This window comes from Centrocercus urophasianus, unplaced genomic scaffold (genome assembly GCF_019232065.1).
Source record: "Centrocercus urophasianus isolate 14NV4802_14NV808 unplaced genomic scaffold, USGS_Curo_1.0 seq_48, whole genome shotgun sequence".
NCBI classification, from domain to species: domain Eukaryota; kingdom Metazoa; phylum Chordata; class Aves; order Galliformes; family Phasianidae; genus Centrocercus; species Centrocercus urophasianus.
Genome location: NW_024885066.1, coordinates 655,337 through 672,616, shown reverse-complemented (window position 1 = coordinate 672,616; position 17,280 = coordinate 655,337). Strand labels below are relative to the sequence as shown.

Here is a 17,280-nt window from a genome sequence, read left to right as displayed (position 1 = left end):
TACAGACATGCTACTCATTAACTGATTTTTCATTTTTGAAAAGATAAACAATAATATTAGGCCAGTGCTGAATTATAGAATAGCACTCTGCATTACTTGGACCTAAGAATAAAGATACGCATCAAATTTAGACCTTGCATCCATTCTGGTTTGAGCTACTTCAGTTGGGTTTAAAATCACATATATACAATGGTTCTTTGCTCCCCCATCGAAAACCCAAGGAAGGAGCTCCCCAGTTTCTCATTACAATGGCAACAACCATCAGGAAGTTCATTTTCAGGAGAAGGCTGTGGAAGGATGCAGAAGACATGGAGAGCATCTCTGCCACGTCAGAGACAGCTGCAAGATGCATTTGTGCTCTTCAGCTGTCTTCGCTCAACCACCTGCTCACAGATGAGATCAAGGGGGCTCTTAATTGAAGACAACTCAGAAAAGAACATGAATGCAGTCTGAAGTATCTGCTGATCTCGAAGCCTGGGTTTGCAAGGTGGCTGCTGAAGGAGATCTGGAATCCAGCTATACCTGGCCTCCACACAGCACCTCCACTGACTTGCCATCACTATAACCAACAACTCCTATACAAACAGTAAAAAAAGAGAAATAAAATTGACACTCACCCTCCTTCAAAGATCTTGATCCTGACTGGCTCCCCTCTTTTGGTTACAACAGCCTCTTCTTCTGGTTTTCCTCTTTTATCCTCTTCCTTCTCAGCTCTAGTTATATCTTTTCGACCTTCATTAGAAAGGAGCGAAGGCAAATGAACCTATCTCCCCAAAAGAGCAAAACAATCATTGATTACATACAACATCACTCTACAGACTCCACAGACCAAACACTGCAGGTTGAAACAGCAGCCCATCACACAGGCTGCTCGTGACAGGACAACATCTCAAGAAACACGGTTCCTGCTTCTGGATTTTGAGCCCTGCAGGTTGGGTTATGTTTACAATGGACTCTTGGAAGTACTGTTTAGATGCATGGTGGCTCAGGGCTATCCAGGGAGGTGCTGGGGTGAATCTGAGCATCTGGCACGGCCATGGGTCTCTGTCCCCAAATTCACTGCTCTGTCCTTGGATCATCCTCTCCCTTAATATGAATAAAGATCTTGAGAGCAGACTAGAATTCATATATTTAACCTCAACCCCTGGATTTCCCCCTCGCGCACACACACTCACACAGTTTTGGATTTGGGCCACCTAAGCTGGATGTAAATCACTCGACAGTCAGAGCTTGTGGGTGATTTCCTCTCACTAAACTGCTGCCGAGGGCGCCGTGCACAGAAAGCCACAAAACCAATGGGAGAAAACAACCCTCGACCTCCCCACACGTTCCCAGGGTGAGTTTGCCTTTCTCACTGCTACCCCTGGCCACCCTTTGTTCATAACCAGGTCTGAGCCGTGTGCTGACATCTCATCTTGCACGTGTCATGTTATCTGTTAAGGTAAATGGACTGAAATGTCAGAGCTGCCTCCCTGCCTCTGCCCAACGCAAGTGGAGCTCTCACACCTGGAATGGAATCTTGGGAAGTTTCCCTGTTAAAACCTAACATTACACATAATGGGTCTCCAAAGCTTTGAATAATGGGTCTCCAAAGCTTTGCGAGAGGGAAGTGGGCTGCCTTTTACCCAGGTTACATTTTACATAAATGCAAAACCATCTTTGAAGTACAATTGAATCACCCACATTCTCACTTCATTTTTTATTTCTTGAAGAAGAGAGAGGGTTTGAAAGACATAGGGTCAGGAGAGGAATTCCTGCCTGTAGAATTTTAAATCTGAGTTGGTCACCTTTGATTCTATGGCTACTGGAGACAGTGGCAGCTCTCGGGGTGATTGAGCACTTATCTCAAGGGAACAGAGCACTCACCAGGTGCCTCTTTGTCTCCCCTGGTTAGAGAGAAGCCACAGAGCTCAAAAAGAGACCTGAAAAGTTCCGTGGGACCTGGGGCTGCTCTTTGCCCTGGGCCAGCTCACACAGATGATCCCAACTCCACACCATCAGCCCCATGGATGCTTCCAAGATGCCTCCTCCAACCTCCCCTGATGTTCCTGGGCACCACGTGGGTTATCCACCCAGGCCAGAATGGGGCCAGGCACCATTACAACAATTTAACAGCACAGATGGATCTCTATGATTTTATGGGGATGTGCTCTGTGCTCGGAGCCAATCAGTGGCACCTCTGAAAACTTAACATGGAGCACTATGACTTCACCTCCTGATGGGAGCTACACGTCCACAACAACGCTAGTGAAAGCCTTCCCAGTTCAGTTCCTTGAGGAATACAAAACAATTGACTTTCTAGATGTAGCATGAGGTTTATTTATTGCAACTTTTGAAAGCACAAAACATAGACAGATGAAAGGCACCGTGGAGAGCCAAAATCATACAGTCACTACTACCCCCTGTTACAATCTCGTTTAATTTACAAACTGTGCAAGCACGATACAGTGTAATTAACCATCCCTACATGCACACTGCAGCCTACAGTCACTTCAGAATTGATCTGCTCAGTAAATCCCACTGGCAATTTAGAAATCAAGCCAAGTACGTAGACAGTATACACAGTACTACTGCTCGCTGGTAGCTTGCTGCATGCATAATTGTACAAAATATCAGAGCTTTTTTACATTTTCTGCTGTGTTGACTGACAGCTTATAGTTCCATAAGGAAGAAAAGACTTAAGGAAAGTAGCTGGAGTTAACTGAAGGTTGAACTCTCAACCTGTGATTGATGCCACTGCTACGCAGCTCCGGGAAATCGCGTCTTCCTGAGTAACCAGCAGCTTCTTAATCTGTGCCAGTCATAAGCATCGCAGAGACTAAACTGGGGATTTCACTCCCACTGATCATCTAATTAAAAACGTTTCTTGACTTGGCATGAGGTCAATTTATCCCCATTGAAATTAACGTAATTCCTGCAAAACCCACTCCTTCCAGCAGCAGGTATTAATGTTAAAGTGAGGCTACGCCGTTTTCTAGGTGGATTTTGCAGGACAAGCCCTTGCTTTTGCAAACTGCGCTGTGAGAACTGCAACTTTTGTAGGGTTTTGTCTAAAAGGTTTGTCAGCCTTTGAGTAAATGCATGCAGTGAAATAGGTGTTCTGATGGGTAGGGGCTGAGCCGCTCCCGTGTAGAGCTGAGCTTTTAACTTTGGGATATGAGGGTCTGTCGTATTTCTGAAACACAAGGCTTTGTGTTCATTTTAGCACCACGCCAAAGAGCAAAGTTCAAAGGAGCACAGGCACTTCTATTAGGGAATGAAGTCAAGGATGGCACAACACCCCTCCAGATAAAATCCACCGAAAAAAGAGTGCATAAATATCAAGCATTAGTGCGGTTATTGCACTGCACAGGTAATTATCTGCCCCCAGGCTCCAAGAAAATCTGCCTTTTGGATTTCTGCAGAATGATGGAAATGCTGAATAGAAATAAAGATTTATTGAATCACAGCGACTCTACTGTGCATTTTAAGACATATTTATAAGCAGCAGCTGCAGCAGCGATTACGATAAATTTAATATTCAGAGTTCATTTCATGATTCAGAAATAAAATGAATAATCCATCAATATAAATTGACTTGAGATGAATATCAAATTGCAAAGTCTTTCGAGCAATTCTGTTTGCTAATCTACATGAACATGACCTGGATTAAAGGGATCTGTATGGTTCAGCATTAACTGAGAGAGAAAAAAATCTGGCCTCAATGCGAGATACAAAAGTCCATGCAGCAGAAGCATCTTAAAGACTTCTGCACCCATGTGGCCGATGGCTTTGGCGAGCTCTGCCTGCACGAAGCCACTGACCTCCCTCCTCTTAATTCCAAAGACGATGTATAAAATATCCTTAGGTATCCAGAAAAGCTGGCAGACAGCTAAGGACATTAACTAAATGGGCTAAAAGACATGGGTGTTTTCACAAGGCTCCATGTCTAACCTACTGAGGCACTTTTATAAATGTCACTGCATGCCTATACACTTCTTTGGGAGCCTAAATACACTTTGCAAATCTCCCTTTAATATTTTTAAATACTTTTAAGCATGCCTCTCCATGTTCATTAACGTGAGATCAGTAGATGCACAACCAGACAGAATCCCATTTCCCCAAGGTAATCCTTTTTCATTTATAACATGCAAAATGTAGGGAATTATAACAGCGTTCATAAAAAAAAAAAAAAAAAAAAAAAAAAAAGTTGTAAAGCTATTTGAAATATCGAGACAGAAAATGCAAATCAAGTCTAATCCTTTGTGCTCGAGCAGTGGCGGTTCGTGGTGCGGTGGTGATTCCTACATGCTCTTTTGATTACAAGGCAAGTAGAAACTGGAGGACAGAAATACGGCACATTGCTTTGGAGCAGGCTTGCCTTTTATTTATTATCATTTTTGGGGGGATTCTAGTGGGTGTTAGCTTCTTCACTCTGTAAGTTTCACTGAGAACTTACCGAACTGAGAATAGGATGAACAAATTCCTATTAGACTAACAGTAGCAATTCCCCATCCCTCATCCCCCTCTTCCCATGTATCCAAATAGATGAGGAGAAATATATAGGATTGCATTACCTCTGTCATTTTGGGCTTCCTGGAGCTGGACGGGACAAGCCTGCCTGCCTCTGGCCGAGGAGCAGTAGCCATGGTGTAGGTTTCCCTGCTCACCTTCTGCTTGGACCTCAGGAGGGACAGGGCAGCTTTAGTGGATATACCCGGAAGGTTGGGGTTATACAAGCTAATACACCAGCTGGCATACACTGAAGACCGCCGGTCGACTTGCTGGATGTGATTTGGCTTTATGTAGTTTAAATAGCACCAACTGACATTAGTGGTTGTGTGGAGACTGGGGAACTGAAGTACCTTCTTCATATCCGTACCTTCTCGAGACTTCATTGCACTTGAAGGGACCTCAGACAGAGGTGCAGGGCTTGGAGGGCTTGGTGGAGGCTGCTCCACCGGCTCTTTGGAGTCTTCTTTCTTCACGCTTTGTAAAGGTGCCTTGACAAGGGGCTGCTTGCCAGCTGGCTGCTGATACTCCTCCAGTGCCTCAAAGCTTGGAGAACTGGACCGGGACACGGCTTGCTGCAAAGTACTCGGGGTTTCCTTTAGCTCTGACTGCTCTAAGGACAAACTAGGTGGTGTTTCAACCTCAACCCTGCCTTGGCTTTTGGTAAGAAAGTGAGCTTTATCCTGCTTTTTCCCTTCCTCTATTGCACTGGGTGGCTTCACCACTTCTAACTTCCCCTCTGCTTCTGACACCTCCTCTTCTTTCACTCTTTTCTGCTGCTGCGTTTCCATCGTCAGCTCCAAACTGCCCGCTGGAGAGAGCATCCTCTTGCTTCCACCAACGGTGGACGGGCCTCCCTCCAGCCCAAGGACGCTGTCTGCTGGGGAGGTGAGCGGGATGCAGCCCTTTCGCTCCGGTAGGGGTAAGGGCACCCTCAGATACGGGCTCTGGAAAATCCTTTGCTCCTCTGTGATCATCTGTGCAAGATCAAACCCAAGGCCGTGCACATCAGCACTGCAGACCAGGGTGCCCTTGGGTTGGCAATCATCGAATTTGGGGAGAACGATAGAAGAGGAACTGCACTGGGATTGAGTGACCAGGATCTGGGAAAGCGTGGTGTACATGGCGCTCCCGTAGGACGGCATGTTGGTCTGAATGCGGACGGGGACCACGAGGGACACCACAGGGTCGGACCGCGTGGGAACAACGAGCTGAGCTGTGGACACGGGCACCGAAGGACTTGTCGTGCGGGTCAGGGGGTACAACCGAGTGTCCGAGCTGTATTCTGTGCACGGGGAAAGGCTGGAGGTCCCTGCTGCTGGGAATAAACTGGATTTGAGCTGTGGTAAATGTCCCTCAGCTTCGGGCAGCTGGAGAGCAAACTGAGACTGAAGAGGCAGGAAAAAGGCAGAGGAGATTGGTGACGAGCTGGGGTAGTGCACCGGCAGGAAGGAGGGGTGCTGCCTGAAGGGCACCTCGGTGGGGTGCGGTATCAGCGGCGGAGCAAGGTGCAGAGGGCCCGGGTGCAGCAGCGTCTGCTGGAGGGGCAGTGGAGGGGTCTGGAAGATGGAAGGGGGAAGCTGGGGCACGGTGAGCTGCGCAGAGAGCAGGTCGGACATGGTGTGTGCAGCAAAGAGCTCTGCAGGCTGCCCCGGCTGGGGCAGGAGGGGCTGGTAGGGGAAGATGGAAACTTGTGGGGAGAGGTACTGCTTTTCGTGCAGCGTTAGCTGGGGGATGGGATGGAAGACCTGTAGGGCTTCTGTGTAGGGCTGGGTATATGCAGGCTGGGGGCTGTCTTTTGGCTGGCTCTTATCGCTTGGGTAGGTACCGTGAGAGGGCAAGGGGGATGAAGATGGCGGCTGATGGGGCAAACTTGCCGAGGGAGATTTGCTCGAGGAAGGAATTGGGTCTTCTGCCTCTGGTCGGCCTGCTGGGGCTGGGGCTGGGTCTGGCTCATGCTCCGGATGCCTGGTGAGGGATGCCTGCCTCACAAGAAAGCATTTCCTCCTCTCCTGGGGAGCCGAGGAGGTGGAGGGGCCAGGAGTGGAGGCAGGTGTGGAGGACAAGCTCCCGTAGTCAAAGGACTTGCTGCGGGTCTCCGACATCTGGGAAACATGGGACACATTGGGTGTCTGCTCAGAGGCAGATCTCCGCATCTCCCTGGAATGGTGGTGGTGGTGGCTTGGGACCATCAGCATGTGGGAGCCAACACCTGGAGGCTTGGAGTGGGATTCGGGAGGCTGGCTGCTGGGCTCCGTCTTACTGTGATCTTCTCGATCGAATGACACAGAATGGCTGGAGCCATGGGATACACTGCTCTCCTGGCTCGGGCTTCTGGTGAGAGAGACTGACTCGAAGCTGGACTCTCCAGAGGACTGAGCCATTTCTGCCAGTCTCAGCCTCTTCTTTTTTGGTGGGAGTTTCTCTGCAGGAAGCTGAGAAAGCGTTTGGCTTCTCTGTGGCCACTGAAATTCCTCCGTTTTTTCTGGCTCTTTTGGAGGAGGTTCTGGCTCCGTTTCTGGTCTGTCAGGCTCCTCCGTGACCAGAATCTCTGGGACCTGGATGTTCGGCTGTCGCACCAGCTTGGGCTGCAGGGAGTGATGTGGTCGGCTGTGCTGCGCAGTTGGCTGAGATGGAAACTGTGGTGTGGGCTTCTCTTCGCCCTCCAAGCTGCTCACCTGCTCGATGGAGTCAGACTTCTCAAAGGAGCTCGTGTGCTGGATGACAGAGATCTCCTTTGAGGTTGTCCTTCTCTCTTTGCCTTCTGTGCTTGAAACCAGTTTGGTGTTCCTGGAATGGAAGCTGGCACTGACATCAGAAGGTGCGGATTTCCCTGGGTCTGCTGGTGACTTCATGGATTCACGGGTTAGGTTTAAAGCGACGTCAGATGATGCCGGGTTTGCAAACTGAGCCCCTGGCCCAGTGCTGGAGGAGGGAGTATCCGACAGCTCAAAAGCTGGAGGGTCCTCATCATCACCTAGGCTCTTCTCTTTTCGCCGTTTTCGGAGCGGGGTAAGCTCCAAAGTGCTCCCTAGCTTGTAATGCATCACCTGGGGCCATGTGTCAGGATCCATGACATTTTTCTCAGTCTCTGAAGAGGTATGGGAAATGGAAGAACGTGGCTTTGAGAGCTGCAGTTCTGAACAGTAGTATTTCTTATGGGCTTCATAATTATCCCTTTTCTTATACCGAGCACCACATACGTTACATTCATACATGAACCCTTTAACTTTCGTCCCCTTCCGTGATTTTTTGGTAAGATCGCTTTCCTTGGTTTCAGGCTCCTCAGGAGGTTTGGAAACAGCTTCTTTGCTCGCAGAGCTAACCTCCTCTGTGACATATTCTACTCCCAAAGGTAGCTCTATAGCTGGTTGTCGTTTTAGCATTCGAGGATGGGAAGAAAATGCTTGACTGCGGCTTAAGACTTCAGGCTCCATGATGTGATCATCAAATGAATAGCTACCTCTGAAGGTGTGTGGGGAGCTTATAGTGCATGCAGCAGAAGGCATTGAGTGGCTTCTTAGGAGAGGCACTGTCTCTGTGGCACTGTGGGATTGCTGAAGTGACAACAATGATTGTTCGGGCTTCATTTTTTCACCATGGGATGTCAACGCTTTTGAGGCATCCAACTGGCTACCGGAACCGGACTTGATATCAAACTGGAATGGTTCCCTATAAGCAGCAGACTTTGGAGATTCAATGCTGCTACGTCTAGATAAAGAGCTTCTTCTAGGCTTAACACTATCTATTTCACTGGTATCTACAACAGCTTCATTAATTGTAATTAGCTTAGTGATGTGTTCAATAACCTGTGTTCTAGGCACAGATAATGGTACCATACTGGGTTTCTCTTCGGTCGAGAGATGCGGAAACCCCTGCGTTGTGTTTGTAGACAACATTGCAGTCCTTTGCCCAATTCTACCACATTTCCCAAAAATAATTTCTGCATAAGATTTTGCATTAGTATTTGGGGGGCTGATCTGCTGCTCTGCACTTTCTGACCTGGAGAAGTAGCCCGACTCAGTACTTCCTTTACTCCCCGGGCTCAGGAAAGCTTGTTCATCTATGACCTTCTTCCGTTCGCTCAAGCGGAGTGCAAGCTTCTGCTTTATCGTGTGGGTATCTTCTGATTTATGGCTCAGAGCTTGGTCAGATGGCGGCTCTGCAAACTGGCTGCTGTCCTCGAGCGACTGAGACATACTGGAATGGGACAGGGAACAGCGGTCGTGGCTGGAGCCTTGGCTCCCGGCGCTCAGCAGGCTGCTGGACAGCAGGGTGTGCTTCTGCCTGGGGGAGAGCTCTGCAGGGTGACCCGACATCGCTCCCGTCTCCTCCTCCGAATCTGTGCTTTCCCCTTCTGTTGGCTCCTCAAAGTCCTCCCCACCAATCCTCTCCATTTCCAAGCTCGACGGATACATCTCTGCTCCTATCCCTGAGGCCAGCCCAGCTTTTATTCGATGAGCATGAGATTTCCTATGTTTATACAAATTGCTCTTAGTCTTAAAAGAAAAGCCACATGGAATGCAAGGGTACGGCCTCTCACCTGTGTGTGACCTGATATGTTTTTGGAGCACACTTGGCTTCGCACAAGGCCTGCTGCAGTACTGACAAATGTATTTGCCTGGCTTCTGAGGTTTCTTTTCCTTCTTGTGCACTTCCTCAGCTTGTTTTAAGGGAACCTGTGAAGGGCGAGGGATGTAGACCTTTTGAACGGACGGCATGTCCTCTCCAGGAATGATCGGTGAATGGGAAGGCAAGAGCTGGCCGTGGTGTGCGTGAAGCCCGGGCGATGGAAAGGAGCCAGAGGGACCTGGTCTTACGGGATCAACTAGCTGCCATGTGGGCCCTTCAAGGACATGCTCGGGTTTCCCAGGAGACATGAATGCTGGTGACAGTGCGTGCTGCTGAAGCTGCGAGACGTGGGGAGGGTGTTCAAAAGAGGAAGGCTTCGGTTGCTTCTGATGTCCAGTCTTCTCCTGAGATTCCTCTCTTGGAATCGGCAAAGAGCCAGAAAAGTGCTGCTGCGATATGAGATCTCGGAGAGGGGTTCCTTGCGAAGAAGAGGAGCTGCCCTGATACGTAGCTGCAGATGAAATACTGGCTTGGAAAGCCTCTCCTTTGGGAAGCCTCTTTCTTGGACTTTCCTCAGCCTTTTTTGTGCTCTTCTGGCTTTGTTCAGGATCCATGACCTTAAAAGGGTCTTTGAATGCTATTTCGGGAAGGTTTTGGCAGGCTTCATTTACGAATAATAAAGGTCTCTTCTGCAGATTCCCTGTTTTGCCTGCATTTGCTACGAAGCTGGAGTCGCCAGGAGATGGTTGTTGATTTAAGATTTTACTAAAGTGTCACTAGTTGCTATTTGACTCAAAAAAAAAAAATGTTTCAAGGTCAATAAAGTTCACATTGGTAACACATGACAAACTACTTCAAAGAGAGAAAACTTTCCAAAACTTTTAGTCCAAATATTTTCCTTGTGAACTTGGTTAAGGCTTTAAACCTTGCCATTTTATTTCAGTTGACAGTGGCAAGCCTTCAAAGTCAAGATGCAACCCACAATGTGTCTCTTGTTTGTTATGCAAACCTTTGAAAACTTGAGACTTTAGTGCTCATCTCATAATGATCTTTTTTTCCTGTGCAAGGAAAATAACGCTGAACGGTGTACGTCCCCCTGTGTCTTCCTTCTGTTCCACTTCTGAGTTCAAAAGCCTTGGAAAAGCATTTCCAACATTTCTGCAATTACGTCCAAGAGAAAAACAAACAGAAAATAATTACTTCAGCATTTGTATTTAAGTAATTAAACAGTGTTACTTTTACAGAGAACAACAGTAAATATTTCGCAAGAAGAAATTCAGAATAACTGATTGGATGTCCACAATTTATGAGACATCATTTCTAATGATAACCTAAACATAAATCGTACTAAGTCAAACCTCAGGGACTTAAGCTCAGTGTAATGTACACATAAGCTGGCACTGCAGCTGTAACCAAATACAGTAACTTGAAACACACTCAGATCTGAAAAATGTATTTAAAATGGCTTCGAACGTGGATTCCTCCTAATCTCCTGCAAACATTTATAGTTTCACAGTTTTCTGTAATTGCACTTCCCTTCCAAACAGACACAACAGTAAAACTGACTGTATACAAAGCTCTGCCTAATGCAGCACATACATTCACTGACGAATAAAAAGCAAATCCTTCTGCATGAAATCCGCCCCTAAGCTTGCAGTAATCTTCTGTGTCACTTACAACAATAGCAGGCAAAGAGAAAGGACGTGCACTCTTCTACTGAAATTCTGTTGCTTTAATTTCCTGCCTTTTACTGCCAAGCAATGATGCAAGTTCAGCTCTATACTATGCGCATATTTCGTACGGGCAGGATGTTGAAATTTCTGGTCTACAAACATGAATCCTCCTTACAGTGGGAAGCTCTATGAAACCTACCATGTTTGTCATCAAATACAGCTACTAATGAGGCACTTGGAGGGGAAATACTCTGCACTGGAAGAAGACAGCATCACCAAGAGATGGAATAGAAAGTGGGAGGAGTGTTCCCAAGGATGGGGCTTTTTAAGTGAAGCAAACTGATATGTATGATTTACAGTGAGATAGAAAGGAAAGTATCTTTCTTATCAAAGTATTCTCTGCTTTGCTACAACAGAATGGCATTAATTTAATGGGAACTTGCTCAAAGCCCTGCTGCTTTCCTACTGCCCCATACAGGGGGAGAATGCAGGGACGGGGCTGAAGAGTAAACCATATAAAACAGGGAGGCACAGGGGACTGCACTCCATGTGCCTGAGAATTTAGCTGCCCAACAGCCCAGCCTTATCCAGAGCAGCAGCAACAAAGAGCCAGCAGAAGAGGTCCATTGTGTTCTATGCAAAATCCTCTATTCATCTGGTCCTACAACCCTGTGGATGCTCTGCATTCCATGAGAAAGAACAGATGTGGGGTGTAAGGTAATTTAATTCAGCTGTGTCTAAAAATATGGTAGCATCCCCTATTGGAGGTGTTCAAGGCCAGGTTGGATGGGGCCTTGGGCAGCCTGGTCTGGTATTAAATGTGGAGGTTGGTGGGCCTGCCTGTGGCAGGGGGTTGGAGCTTCGTGATCCTTGAGATCCCTTCCAACCCAGGCCATTCTGTGATCCAACCAACCAGATTTTACAGGAGTGGTTAAAAATTGCCCATTCTTTGGATGCGATTGATCCATCTAACCTGAGGTGGGTTCAAGCCATAAAATTCCCCTGTTCTCTCTTACCATCACTGGGAGGGGTAGGTGCCAATGAGGGACCCAACGGGGACAATGCATCCCACTGTGACACTGACTGTCCTGATTTGTTATCTCTCATTAAACAGGAGCAGTGGCTTACTCATTCTGCTCTGATGTCCGCATCTGAGATACATGCACAGAAAACTCACTCCTATCTTAATGCTTTACTTTCCTTTTTCTGATCTCCTCCAGCAAGAACTTTACTTCTTCCCAGCCGTGCACTTGCCCTGACTCGCTAGGGAAGGTGCCTCATGTTTGTGTGCTCATTACTACAAGGCGTAATTAATTACATTTTGAAATCCCTTTCTGAGAGCGCTGGCTCCTCCGTGCTGACCAAGTGTGGTCTGGGCTACACTTAGAGTGCTGTATTTACAGCACAGGACTTACTCAAGATCAAAGGCATCTGGGAAGCTGATTTATCACATCCATTTTTGCCCAAGATTGTGTTCTTTGCCCCACTCGTGACGCACGGAGCACATTAACGTGGTAGCAGAGGATTTAAGATGAGACTTTTTCAGCAAGCACAAAGTGAATGCTGCCTCCCACAAACTCGCACACTCACATTTAAGAACTGTCAACAAAAGAAAGCCTGAAAAACATGTTAATACTGTTTTCTCCCCTAGACTCTATATCCACTCCTAAGCGCAAAACAATTGGGCCTGTGAGGAAGCTTTCTGAGATGATTCAATATCATCCCAACTGTTCAGGCTGTCTTCTGACGAACACATGGGCTGCAGCTGATTTAGTCAGGAACTCTGCACAAAAGTTAGCATTTAAAGGACTGGTCAACAAACGAGCACACCTGCTGCCTACAGCAGCGAGTACAACCATTCTGGGGCAATTCAGGCTACTTTCCACATATTTTTTCCATTATTGGAAATGGCCCTTGGAATGGCAATGGCAAAAGATAATTCTCCTGGCTGGATACCATTTCACTGGATTGATACCTCTCCAAGGAAAATTCAACAGTGCGGAATAGAGCAGCAGAAAAACATGAAGTCCACTGAAGCTAAAAACTGTGGGAGTGTTTCTCTTCTATGAGCTTGGTGACATGGTGGGACAAGGGAATGAAAGCTTCCAAAGGCCTGAGCGTGGATGCCCAACCCTGCTGTGCCCGGCTGGATAAAACCTGAGATAGCTAAGGAGGAGCACCACGCAGACAAAAACGCCTGTCCTCATCTTATTTTTCTTCATTTTCTTCAGTTTCTCTTTTCTTTCTCTCAGCCAAAATCTGCCTTCAGAAACTCCAGCCTCTTTATTTTCATAGACGTATAGAATCACCAAGGTTGGAAAAGACCTCCAAGAGCATCTAATCCAACCATCCACCTACGACCAATATTTCCCCACTAAACCATGTCCCTTATCATCATGCTTTCCCCATTCTCCAATTTTTTTTCTCAGAAAAGGCACATCTTTTGCTTTTACTTTCATCTCTGCCTCCACATGACCTGAGAAGTCTCTTTTCTCTGTCGTGTGCTATGCCTCTACTCTTTCTACTTATCAGTCAGTTGACTTTCATTTAGCTTGTGCTCTACACTGCCTTCTCTGTAGATCAGCACAGCGAGGCAATGCATAGCACTGGCACAATGTCAGCAAATCCTTAAGGAAAAAGTCACGGATTTTATGGGACGCGGTTTCCAGCTGCTAACATTGCATGTCTGGGGCTAAATCCAAAGTACAGGCATTAAAATGGAGGATTCCAGCTATCATTTCTCTTCAAACATCATTTCTCAGGGTTTTACTTGAAGTGCAATGGAGTGAACATGAACAGAAATGCCTGTTTCATTTGTAAGACAGAAACAAACTCTTCCAACTTGATGAAGGAAATAAATGAGAAAACTGAATGGGACCAGAGTTTCATCCTAGCGCCTGAGATAAAATGCTTAGGAATGCTATTTTAAACAGTCGTGTTGGTATTTTGAGTTATTTTATTATGGCTGCAATGGATTTCTGTGAAGATGCACAGGAACACAGACTCTCCAAATCCTGAACCTCACCTAAGCCCTCCTAAAGGACTTGAGGAAGAGCCAACCAGCCAGTGCCAAGTGTTGACCCCATATGTGGGACCATCACTATTCATATTCCCTGGAAGAAGCTCTCTGCCATTGGATTTGGGATGGAAGCTCCCAGAAGTTGGCAGACAAGTGATACCCGTGCCCCAGGTGGGAACGTCACTGAGAAGACATTTGAAGGAATCCTTCATCTACCCTGCGGTTGGCCTCCAGGACCCAATCCTTCTAAGTAAGATGTGGAAAACTGCGGTGCTTGGCTTTCTGCTGCTTGCCTGTTGCTTCCAGCAAGCGAAAACATCTCATTACAGTGGTTCCTTAAAAACCCTCCTGGTGGCAAAACTCTGCTGTTTGCAATACCGCAGCAGATGGAAGGGTTTTCTTTGCTGTTTGGACCTGTGTAAGACAGATTGAGATCCAGCCGGCTTAGCAGGAAGCTATTCCAACAGAAACCCTGCCTTTCCATACCATTCCAACCACAACAGACAGCATTTTCTTCCACACACTGAATTTTAGACTGTTTTTAAGAAGGTGAGAGCAGCTAGTGTGCTACTGGAAAATCTGCCTGGTCACTCTCTGTGATAACTTTTAAACCATTTGGCCCACTTCCATCAAATTTAAAGTCTATCATAGCTGACATATGTTAAATATATTTGGATTCTTCCAAGTTTTGTGAAAATGAATGAACTAAGCAAAACACAAGCTCCTATTTCTGCTCTGCAGAAAGGTGCGGCTCCCTTCTTACTTACATTTAGCATTTTCCCATTTTTAAACTACAGATTCATCAATGTGGAGAGACAAAGCTGAGTGAAACCAGATCCCTTTTGTCAGTAGCTCATGGTGTTCCCAGGTTCTTACAAAGCTCTGCAAGGCAATGTCTTATCAAATCAGATAGGGCAAAGCACAGAGCATTCTGCTGCCTGGACATCACGCCTGTCACCATGAGATCCCAGCTGCAGATTTGAATGACAGCACAGATGCTCCCTTGGACTTTCAAAGTGATTTATGGCCAAAAGAGGTTCACAATGTAGATAATGGGCAGCACTGGTAGATCATTACCTCTTGTATATATGCTCAATAATATGAAATGCTGATGCAGCATTGGCAGGACTTACCAGGCAAGAAAATTGCTGTTTAGCAAAGAAAAAGCAAAGTAAGGCAGACAAAGAATGAACAACAACTGTTTCCAGGCTGAGCCCAATGCGAAGGGCAATGCACACATCCAGAGCAACTCACTAGGAAAAAGCAGAGGTTACTTACAGTGGACTTGACAGCCTGTAATTTTGATGGTGTCTCTCTCTCGTCTGCCCAAGATTTAATTTAGTCTGTAAAAGAAAGAGCACGTTGGAATCATAGTGCTTGGATATTAAAATGCCATCTCAGCAGTGAGCACACAGGGTTACATCAGGTGCCCTGATGGAGAGAATTGCTTGGTAACCAGAACAGTACACAAATGGAGTCCCAACAGCTGGAGAAGCCCTTGGTGATTGCTCTCACCTCCTGCAGCAACTTCACCCTGATGGTGATGCTCACACTGCTGGAACACACTGCTATGGGTTCTCCTCCTCTGTGGACACCACACATTGGCAAGCACACATTTAGGTCACCTTCACTTCATTCAATGAATTCAGTTCCTCCATACTTACCCTCCACTGAGCTTTTAATATGAATGCATTGATCTGCACAGGGACAGGCTTAGGCAAAGCAAGACCCCAAGTGAAGATGCACTCTGAAAAACAACCCCGAGCACAGAATCATAGAATTGCTCAGGTTGTAAAGGACCTTAAAAATCATCAAGTCCAACTACAACCCAACCACACTATCCTAACTCAAACAACTCTCCACTAAATCATCTTTGCATACATTGTACGCAGAGAAAAAGAAGACTCCTTCACAGACATGAGCACTGTAATTCCGTGGAAGAACATACGGTTCCTCCAAGGCATTGGCCCATCACCAAATCCCATGCTCAATGGCACTGTGCAACCCACTCTGCAGCAGGAGGGCTCAGACCCACAGTAACAGCAAAGGATGAGCAGAGCTAACCAGAGCTCTTCCTTGCCTGTTTGGTCACAGCTCCTCTGAAACACAGAAGAACAGAAGACAGTAGCCGCTTTTCCCAAAGTTTTAAATGGGCTTCACTCTTGCCACAACCCCCAACCTGCCTTCAGTTCCTGCCACGTTGACTTTTAATGGTGCTGTGTCCAGCTCTGGATTGTGACTTCCTTATCCCTCCGAGCCCTGTACCACAGACCTGCCCATGTTATTCAAAGCCCACCACCCCATTCTCTTCCTCCTCAAAAATGGCCCCATAAGGGGCTGAGCAAATATCTAAATGAGAGTAAATGCAGACAACTAAACACTTGGGCAAGCAGCCTCCTCTCACCTGAGGAGTGTCCTCAAGCACAGCCATGAGAGAAAGGTCATTTTTTCAGAGCTCAATTTTGCTTTCCTGTTTTGCCATCCCAACTCCCAGAAGCTCAGGAAGGAGCAGTGGATGGATGGCACAGCTGGGTCTGAACACAACCCTGTCTCCTCCCAAATCCCAGGTCCAAAGTGGAAACAAGTTTGGAGAAGTGTTGTAAGCTTCACTGAAGACCTGTAGCCACCACAAACCATGGTGCAATGAGCCCTCATTTTTCTGGGAGAGAGCTGAAATTTTCCCCCCCCTGGGGCTTTGCATCCTAAAACCCAACCAGGGCTCAGAGCACAATTCAAACCACTAATAGGGCATCAGTATCTGCACGGAACAGAAGAGAAAAGAGCAAAACCAGGGCCCTGCTTCCACCTTTGGAGTCATGCTTTATGACTGAAGAGCCACCAGATGGACAGACTCAATGCTGAGCTCCATGAGCAAAATCACACATATTTCTTGCTAATACCCAGGACTGACGAAGGGACTGCACCCAGCAATCAGCGACTTCCACAAGCCACAGTTTATCCAGATGTGAGTCCCAGTGACATGCTCAGTGACACGTATCACAGCAGACAAAGGAAACACTAACAGAAGAAAGGGGACATGCTCCCTAGATGCAATCAAAGCAGAGCAGATGCGTATAAGCACTGCTGCAGAAAGTCACGTCCAGCAGGGATTAACGCAAACAGCTCTGTAAAAAGCCAATGTGCTCCTCAGGGACAGCACGAGGGTATCCCTAAGTGCACATCCCCCACGTGGTGAGCTCCATCTCAGCCCCTTCTCCTCTCACCTCACCTCCAGCTCGTTGCTGGATTTCCCACCTTACCCTGACCCTGCTGCATGCAGCAGCAGCTTCACATTTACAACTGCAACCTCTAGGATGAACGCGCCTGCTTCTCAAACCAATTCCACATATACAACATCTGCTGAGCTGCTCTGGGCTCGCCAAGGGCAGACAGCAATCCAGGGCTCAACTCATGTGACTTGGGCTCAATTCCCACTTCAGTTACATGTTTCCTGTGTGAAACTGGGCAAGTCATACATCTACGACCCGCGTTAGTCCCCACTTCTAAAATGGGGATACTTCCCTA

The 17,280-nt window shown here is 47.0% G+C and overlaps 1 protein-coding gene across 3 annotated transcripts in view; it reads right to left on the bottom strand.

Moving 5' to 3' along the window:
• The window catches only part of HIVEP3 (HIVEP zinc finger 3), a 215,670-nt gene that overhangs the window by 46,823 nt on the left and 151,567 nt on the right, over positions 1 to 17,280 (bottom strand). For all 3 annotated transcript variants that reach the window (XM_042834637.1, XM_042834636.1, XM_042834639.1), the window contains 3 exons: positions 15,034 to 15,098; positions 4,557 to 10,221; positions 618 to 763 (listed from right to left, as the gene is read on the bottom strand). In XM_042834637.1, coding sequence (XP_042690571.1) covers positions 618 to 763; positions 4,557 to 9,677 — 5,267 coding nt within the window. In that variant the 5' untranslated portion in view covers positions 9,678 to 10,221; positions 15,034 to 15,098. The remainder of the gene's footprint in view (positions 1 to 617; positions 764 to 4,556; positions 10,222 to 15,033; positions 15,099 to 17,280) is intronic.